This window comes from Phacochoerus africanus, chromosome 3 (assembly GCF_016906955.1).
Source record: "Phacochoerus africanus isolate WHEZ1 chromosome 3, ROS_Pafr_v1, whole genome shotgun sequence".
NCBI classification, from domain to species: Eukaryota; Metazoa; Chordata; class Mammalia; order Artiodactyla; family Suidae; genus Phacochoerus; species Phacochoerus africanus.
The window spans coordinates 80,526,113-80,535,548 of NC_062546.1; the positions used below are offsets into that span (position 1 = coordinate 80,526,113).

Consider the following 9,436-nt stretch of genomic DNA (forward strand, 5'->3'; position numbering starts at 1 on the left):
CTAGACATCATTCAAGAAAAACTGACTGGAAAGCTCCCCGCCTTAGACCTGGCGAATCCGGAGCCCGTGAAGAATCACCTTCTACCTGGGCAGTCAAGGAGTCTTGCCCCTCTGCCCTCCCCAGAAGGTTCTGGTGGGCCCTGAGTGTGAAGGCAGGGGAGGACCTGCTCTGTGGTAAGAGAGGGCATCAGGTCCTGGAGGCTTGGATTCCCCCTCTTCTGCGGGACCCTCCTCCAGGCTTCCAGGCAGCACTATCAAGCACAGGGCCCGGGCTTGGTTCTGTTCATGTCCCTCAAGCTGCAGTGGTTGAGAACACGGCCCTCCCACAGTGGGCTCCCAGCAGAGCGAAAAGACCCGCGGGCATTTAAGCGGCAACAGGGGAACAGCCACAGAAGTGCTGCGACGTTAAGCCTGGGTTGGGGAGAAGGGGTCCTGGGGTCGGTGACTCCTGAGCAAGGAGGCTGCTGTCTCCTGGAGGAGCCTCTTAAGGCCAAGCCTGACTGTCCCTCTAACCCCACCCACAGTTTATGGGAGGATGGTTCTCGAATCCTATTTTCAAGAATGGAGATTACCCCGAGGTGATGAAGACACGGATCCGGGACAGGAGCTTGGCCGCAGGCCTCAACAAGTCTCGGTAGGTCGTGGCGCCACACCCTCAGCCGTGAGAGGGTCGGGAGGAAGCAGCCTGTGTGGTGCCCAACTGAGGCTCCTGGGTGGATGGCAGAGTACCCAGAGTGTGGCTCTTGGGGTCAGAGAGGCGGGACTTGGGCAAGTTACTATTGCTCTGAGCTTCCTTGCTTGCTGGGAAGATTCAGCATGAGTGTGTATGTGAAGCTCTTAGCTCAGGACCTGGCACTGCTCTGACAGGCTGTTGAGACAGAAGGCAGTTGCTTTTTTATTGTTATTACTCTTCAGAATGGCCAGGAAATCCATCTCTAGGGCCCTCACTTCTTAGAAACCCATTACCTCACTCCCACGACAAATTCCCCCCTGCCCAGCCATCCTATCTCATCACCCTAGGAGTCCTTGTGGGAAGCAATGAGTGACTTGTTGTCTATCCGGGTGCTTTTTGTCATGTGGCCACCAGGCGGCAAGGGTTTGCACCAGAGTCATCCTACCTCCTGTCAAGGAAGTGATGGCCACGTCAGCAACAGCTAACATTCATCCGTCTTCCACTGGCACTTCTCCTAATTAAGGATGCGCGAGCTGAAGCACATAGATCAGGGCAAGATCAGCCAGCGCTTAGGTGATGGAGCTGGGATGTGGAAGCAGGCTGCCCGACTGCAGAGCCCATGCTCGGTTTCAGGGCCATCCAGCTGGGATTAGAGGTGTGGGGAAGGGAAGGGCAGGCAGTAACCTGGCCTCCTGGGACTATACCCACAAGCTCCAAGCTTGCTCATGTGTCCAGAAGAAGGGGAGGCTAAAAGGGATTCAAAAGGCAACGCTTCCTAACACAGCCTTTGAGTCTTATGCAGCCCAGCTGTGAGGATGAAATCATCTGTTCCTGCCCTTACAGAACACACGTGGGCTGGCCTGGTTAGGGCAAGCCCCACTGAGCCGCAAGGCGTGACCTGTCAACCCCCGACTCCAAGAAGCGAGTGAACACTTCAGTCCATGGATGTAACCTTGCTGAGCATCACTGTGTCCCCAGGCAGGGCCAGGCCTGGCAGGATACATGCCAGGAGAGTTCAGATGAGATGAGGGCAGGCTGGGTAGACCCAGTTGACTTCATGGGCAAGGCAGGTCATCAGCTAAGCTGGGCCTTGACCATGACCAGCATTCTGGAGAGGAGAGGACCTTCCATCCTAGTGGGGCAGGGGGTGGATGTGAGCCCGGGCCCAGAGGCAGGAATGCGTGGGGTACCTGCAGCTGGAGCTGGGGAGACTGGCCCAGCAGCTGTGGGAGGGTCAGAGCCACATGCTGGAGAGTGCCTGGAGGCCACAGAACCCGAGGAGCCACTGCTGGTTCCTGAGCAGGGATGTGAGGGGGCTGGGCCTTAGTTTTGTCCCAGTGTTTCCCAGCCTCCCGGGAAGGAAGGTTAATCCCCCAGTGAACAGTAGCAGAAAGGTCAGGATGAAGTGCCAGGCGCCTAGGAAGGGCTTTCTCTAGGCAACTCTCAATTTGCACCATGTAGTCAGACAGCACTTGGCTGAGAAGAACCTGGAAGTGCTGCACACACATGTGCATGTTAATCAGGAGAAAAGTCTCACTAAGGAGACATGGAGAATGGTCCACCCGATGTTTAAAAAGAAAGTGCAGCGATCCCACGTGAGCAGAAGAGTCCAGATCTCAAAATTTCAGTCAATTTATTGTGTAAAAGAATTTCCCCTACTAATAAGGATGGACTTTGGAGAAAAGAGGCACACCTTAACAAACCACAGTAAAAATTTCCAGCAGGAAGAGAGAGGGTCTTGTTAACAGCAGAGGGAAGCGAGGTCTGTGGTCTGGTAGAAGGAGGCTCTGGTGCTTTTAGCAGCAGAAGCAGGGTCTATCCTTGGTCCTGACCAGCTAGCTGCCCTGTAGTCACCTCTAGCTACTGGAGTATAGCGTCCTGCACCGACCCTGCCCCAGGACATTCTCTTCCAAAGCCCCACACCCTTAATGGTTCCTTCCACCTAGGCTGCCCGAGTTCACAGAGAGTGAGAAGAGGAGGATCAATGGCACCTATGACTTTTTTGGGTTCAATCACTACACCACTGTCCTGGCCTACAATTTCAACTATGCCACATGGCTCTCCTCCTTTGATGCGGACAGGTAAGAGCACCTGGAGCGATTTTTGGAAAAGACAGTAAACTGCCCCTTTCCTTTTCCTTGGAGGCCTGTATAGCCTCGGAAAACTAGTTCCTGATGCTATGTACCCTGGAGTTTGCAAAATGAGCCCTGTCTCCATAGATACCTAATAGAACATCTATCAGTTCGATAGAGCTACAGGCTAGGATCTCCCAGATTCTTGCCATTAAGGCAGCTGTGCTTCGTGTTTTAAAAAAAATTAAAAATACCTTCATTTTTTCCCCAAATTTATTTCACTGTTGGATGCATTTCTCTCAAAATAGTGATGTTTCATTTTTTCTTTTGAGGATAAACTTTGAACTATTTTTTCTGTATTATAATATATGTTCAGAGTAGAAACATTGGAAAGCAGAGGAGGAAATTCCTGTGGCATTTCAGAAGTGTTTGTGTGTTCGGGGTATAGTGCCTCCCTTTTTATATATTATATGTAGTTTATATAGTATATAGTTATACATTTATATAAATATATGTTGACTTTTAATGGAAAAATAACAGGATTATATGTATACACACTGTTTGTTCCTTTTCTGACAAGCATCCTTCCGCATCAGTACGTGTGACTCTGTCCAGGTTCTTTCTTTGAAAACAAGTGCAGACAACACCACTGCGTCCTGCAACCACCAGAGTCAGGCCTGCCAAGCAGGGCCGAGAACACTCCCCTATGGGCCCCGTTCAAGCACCCACTTGACTCTTGCTGCCTCATGGGTCCAGGCACCTGTGCTCCAGCTCATGAAATGCCCCACATTCAGTTCAGCTGAGCAAGATAAATCCAGCTACTGACAAAACTACAGTTTTCCCTGAAGGATTTGGATGTTAAATATCTAAATGGCTGGTCCTTCTTTGATATGCATGACTCTCAAGACATTCCAGGTTCTGTGCCTCCCCCCCCCGCCCCCCCCCCCCCAGTCCCCACCAGTGACACTCCTTTGGCACAAGATGACGCCCTCTCCTTGCCCATCGCCAGAGAGAGAGGCAGGGTCTTGGGCAGCAGAAGCAGGTCCCAGCCTATCTGCCCCAGCACCACACAGACAGCAGCCCAAATACTGATGCCTGAACCTGTACATGTGGCCTCTGTGTGGCACTGACTAGATGCAGGTTTCTCAAGGGAACCCAGCCTCTGAAGACCTAACACTCACATCCTATGGGAACCTGTGGTGAGCGACACCCACACATATAGCCCTTTCACATCCAGTGTGAGGTGCGGTCTCTTAACAGAGAGCCATGGAGGGTCAGGTCCATGAGTGGGACCATTCCTCTGTGCAGGCGGAAAGCTACACAGAGAGTTTGGGGAGGCGGTCCAAAGTGACCCCAGCCTTGAGCAGTGCCACCAGAACTAGTGAAAAGAGAAAAATTCAAGGCAATTTGGCTCCTCTGGGTTTAGTTTTGACCCTCAAGTCTAGACAGAAATCTGAGGTTTTTCCTCATATAAATCCTGCTTGATGTTTCCTGCAGAGGGCCTGTTGGGATTTACAAATGAAGACCTAATCCTTAGTGTTTGAACTTGTAGGGGAGTGGCCTCAATTACAGATCGATCTTGGCCAGACTCTGGCTCCTTCTGGCTGAAGATGACACCTTTTGGCTTCCGGAGGATCCTGAACTGGTTAAAGGAGGAGTACAACAACCCCCCGATTTATGTAACGGAGAACGGGGTGTCCCAACGAGAAGAATCAGACCTCAATGACACTGCAAGGATCTACTATCTCCGCAGTTACCTCAACGAGGCACTCAAAGGTAGGACAGGCTCACCCCTTCCTCCAGTGGGCACATTGCATGGACGGAAACATCTGCGAACATGGAGTCAGGGTGGTACTGCTTCCACCAGCCTCCAGGTGAGAAAGATGAGGCTTCCATCTCCTGCTGAGTTTAAACCTTTCTTTGGGGTTGCACGCTGGGATTTTTCCTTCCTGGATTTAAGCCCAAGCATGCAAACTCAGTTGCCTGATACAGCTAGACCAGGTTCCTGCCCTGTCCTTGGCTCTGCTTGCTACCCTGGTGTCCACGTTCCTGAACAGCAGTGCCCTCCTGAGGAGAGTTTGGGCAGGGCCAGGAGGAATGGGCTGGAGGGGTTGTCCATGGGGTCTTTTGTTCCCCAAGCAGAAAGTTGAGACCCTTAGCTCAGCAGAACAACTTGGGATAGGACTCTGACAGGAAACAGTAAGAAATGCTGAGTAAAAGAAAGTGAGCAATGGGGCAGCAAAGAGGCACCATTAGATCAGAAAATCTTGTTCCAGCTAAAATCTTTTCCAGGAGCCATTTCTTTTCTACAGGGGAGAGCACTAACACTCTAAGGCAGCCACCAAGACCAACATCCCACGATGTGAAGACAGGATCATAGAAGTCCCAGTAGGATTAGTCAGCCCATGTTCCTGACGCTCATTCTGAGCTAAGCCTTTTCTAGAAAAATGCAGAAAGTTCTGCAGAAACACCCACAGAGGACCCGTTAACAATTCCCACGTATTCTCTCAAAGAGCCGAGAAAAGCTCCCCTTGCCCTGCAAGTGGTCACTGTGGGAGGGCTGTGGGCAGCCACGGCCTCAGTCGGCCTGGTGGAAAGGGGTCTTAGAAGATAAGGGAAGCTCACGCAGGGCCTCTGTCTTTGGGCAGCTGTGCAAGACAAGGTGGACCTTCGAGGATACACGGTTTGGGCTCTGATGGACAACTTTGAGTGGGCCACAGGCTTTGCAGAGAGGTTTGGTCTGCATTTTGTAAACTACACTGACACTTCTCTGCCAAGGATCCCCAAAGCCTCGGCCAAGTTCTACGCTTCCATAGTCCGGTGCAACGGCTTCCCTGACCCTGCGGCAGGGCCACACCCTTGTCTCCAGCAAGAAGGTGAGATGTGGCTCGGGGGAGGGGTGGGGTGGGGGGCAAAGGCAGAGGGTGAGGAGTGAAGGGGCCTTTCTCAACCGGTTTTCTTTAGTTTATTACCCTCATCTCTGTCTGTCCATCCCCTTCAGTCACTGAACCAATATTTATGAACTTTGAAGGCTCCAGACATTCTGAGGATAGAACAAAGAATTTAGGGTCCAAGTTACATGTAGAAACTAGGCCCTGGTCTGGGAACAGCAGATTTAGGTTCTTGTGCAGCCCTCCCACTAGCTTGCTGTGCAAGCTTAGGCAAGAAGCTAGGTTAAGTGCTGGGCCGGTGCAAGGATCACATACAGTGACCTTAAGAATTCTGTGCGTGGCACAATGTATGATGCCCAATATTTGCTGAATGACTGAAAAAGCCTAAGTTACTACACAATGAAGACACCACTATCCAGTTTAGATTCTGCTCTAATCACTGACAGAGACGGTTAAAAGCTAAAACTACATGACTTCACTCGGCTGCTGCTAACTCAGTGAAAACGATGCACACTGTTACCTCAGCCACACCCACACCTTGGGTACCTTGGTAGCTTCTCTATGCAAGGATCTGGTTTGGGCTAGATCTAGGTGAAAGGCGATCTGATAACTGTGTCCGTACTGGTGCACTCACCACCCTTTCTTGTCCTCTCCCTAGGTGCTGAGCCCACCATCAGCCCCATGAGCCAGGAGGACGTTCAGTTCCTGGGGCTAACACTGGGTACCACAGAGGCCCAGACGGCGCTGTATGTACTCTTTGCTCTTCTGCTTCTTGCAGTCTGTGGTGTGGCATTTCTGTCCTACAAGTACTGTAAGCGCTCCAAGCAAAAGAAAACACAACCAGGTGAACAGGAATTGAACCGTATTTCTTCATTCTGACCCACAAGTTCCCACCTCCTCCAGCTCTGCAAATTAGGCCTACTTTCTTGGCAAGCCTTTGCACCCCCGGGACCACTGAGGATCTTACACTCTGCTCCTACCAGATTGCTCTGTAAAAGCCTCTGCGCTGTTAGAAATTAAGTGACTCTTGTTGAAGGATTTCAAGTCCCTGATTAAAATGGAAATACCCCCATCTTGCCCCAGAATCAGGAATTCATTTGGGCATGAGATCACCCTGCAAGTGGCTCCTGTGGGAACGTGTAGGTACTGAACTCATCTCTTGGTTCTGTGAGCCACTTAATTCAGCTCAAAGGAGCTGTTTTAAGTGTCCGAGATTTTAAAGGTGAACACATGAGTAACAACCACACCTATCCCTTCCCTTTGCAAAAAAAAAAAAAAAAAAAAACCAGCTGCAGAAGTTTTCGTTGTCGCTCAGCAGAAACAAACCTGACTAGTATATCCTGAGGATGCGGGTTCAAATCAACCCCTGGCCTCTCAGTGGGTTAAGGATCCAGCATTGTCGTGGGCTGTGGGGGAGGTCGCAGACAGTCTTGGATCTGGTGTTGCTGTGGATGCGGATGTAGCCGGCAGCTACAGCTCCAATTTGACACCTACCCTGGGAACCTCCCTGTGCCATGAGTGTGGCCCTAAAGAAAGAAAGATCAGCTGCAGTGTCACCTCTTGTCCTCTCTCTTCAAGTTCCCTCCCAGTCTATTACTCTGTGTTCCTTTTTTTTTTTTAATTTTAATTTTTTAAAATTATTTATTTTTGTCTTTTTTAGGGGTGCATCTCGGCATATGGAAGTTCCCAGCCCAGGGGTTGTCCTACACCACAGCCACAGCAACACCAGATCCAGGTCCCGTCTGCAACCTGCTACACCACAGCATGGCAAAGCCGGATCCTAAACCCACTGAGCGAGGCCAGGGATCAAACCTGTGTCCTCATGGATGCTAGTCAGATTCTTTTCCGCTGAGCCATGATGGGAACACCTACCTTGCGTTTCTTAAAAAAGGCTCTGTCACCCACCCGACCCGTCTTGAAACACGGACCAAGGAGTCTAACACGTGCGCAAGTCAGGGGCTTGTCGGCCACCCACCCGGCCTGCCTTGAAAAAAGGCTCTGTTATTTGTGTCCTAGCTTTTAGGGGTGTTTCTCCTGGAGAAGGCAGGTTCCACAGAAATTATGAAGTCACTCAATCCCTTTGGGGCTGTAAGCTTTCCCACCAGACCCAGACCTTCTGCTTATGTTACATATTCCTGGGGACACAGACACCATAACAGATAAAAAACAATGACCGTTGAATGATCCTTTATTCTCCCCATTGCCACTTTGTACGTCCTTTCTGCCTCTCCCCTGTCTTTAGGATAACTTTTATGGACAGTCTTCAAGTATATGAACTGATCTTGGTTCGTTTAGCCTGCTTCCCTTCTTTCTCTCTCAATGTGTGATGCTTCTGAACTCCTTGGAAGTCCTGACTACCCCATATTCCTTTGTGTCTTTGCAAATGCTATTCCTTCTGCCCAGATGTCCTTTCTTTCTAAAAAAGGCTTCAAGTCTCAGCTCAAATAATGTACTTTCCCCTCTGGATGCCCCCCTGATTTCGCCAGACGAACACTCCTTCCTCTACTTGGCCTGTAGATATCCCCCTTTATCCCTCCACCACATTACACTGGAACTGCGTATTTCTCTATTAGCTTCTTGAGGCTAAAGGACCATGTCTCACTGTCTCTAGCAAGCATGTGTGGAGACAGGGCAGAGGAAGTACACCTGCTCCTTCTGTGTGTTTATTCACAAAACCCTTTCAGAGTAGTGATGGGTCTCTCTCAATTCCCCTGAAATAATGCTAATGAGACAGTTACAGTATGGGATACTTATTTGGCCTATGTATTCTTCCTAGGTATCTGGGAGAATGATTTTTTAAAAGTAGAATAGTTATCAGCTAGTTTTAAAAGGCTGATCATGCTTGAAATTTTGCTTCTTGTAAGCATTCCTTAAATTTTTTTTCTATAGAAAATTCCTATAGAAATATTTCACTGCCATGGACCCCAACCTGGCCGTCAGAAACTTGTGCAGTACGAACATTTTTCTCCCATAAATAGATAGGAAATTTTATCAGATGGTTGAGGATGGTTCTAAAACTGATATTGGAGACATTCCTTGGGTAGAGAGACTCGTTTTTTTGTTTTTTTTTTTGTTTTTTTTTTGTCTTTTTGCCTCTTCTAGGGCCGCTTCCCATGGCATATGGAGGTTCATTCCCAGGCTAGGGGTCTAATCGGAGTTGTAGCCACCGGCCTACACCAGAGCCACAGCAACGTGGGATCTGAGCCGTGTCTCTGACCTACACCACAGCTCACGGCAACGCCGAATCCTCGGCCCACTGAGCAATGCCAGGGATCAAACCCGCAAGCTCATGGTTCCTAGTTGGATTTGTTAACCACTGTGCCACAACGGGAACTCCGAGACTCGGTATTACAAGCTGTCACTTATACCTACGTTAATCTCAAAAGTTAATACAACTTTTTTTGTGTGAAGGAGGACATGAAAAAAATAACAAAGTTTCACATGAAATAAACTTATGGAAAGAGTCAGAATAAATCTAAGGGATGGAAAATTTTAAAACATAAAATTATTTATTAAAAAGTAATTTGGTAGTAGAGAGAATAGAAAGATCAATAACAGAAAACATTCTAGACATAGACCAACTGCATATGGGAATAGAGTAAATGACTTGGCACCCTGCCAAATTGGGGGCAGGGAGATAGGAGTCAATTGATCATTCTATAAATAGAGGTGGGTGACAGATCAGCTCTTAAGGATGTTAGCCACAAGTGTTGGAAGGGAGACACATTCCCTAACTTGGATACAAGATACTAATGTAAATAAATGAAACCATAGGAATGCTAGAATACATGGGTGAATTT

General features: G+C 49.1%; 1 protein-coding gene across 1 annotated transcript in view; it reads left to right on the forward strand.

The window, feature by feature from the left end:
* Nucleotides 1-6,888, forward strand: part of LOC125122982 (lactase-phlorizin hydrolase-like) — a 63,717-nt gene extending 56,829 nt beyond the window's left edge. Inside the window, 5 exon segments of the mRNA XM_047772029.1 lie at nucleotides 525-634; nucleotides 2,620-2,754; nucleotides 4,298-4,521; nucleotides 5,394-5,621; nucleotides 6,295-6,888. Coding sequence (XP_047627985.1) covers nucleotides 525-634; nucleotides 2,620-2,754; nucleotides 4,298-4,521; nucleotides 5,394-5,621; nucleotides 6,295-6,515 — 918 coding nt within the window. The 3' untranslated portion in view covers nucleotides 6,516-6,888.
* The last annotated feature ends 2,548 nt before the right edge of the window (nucleotides 6,889-9,436 follow it).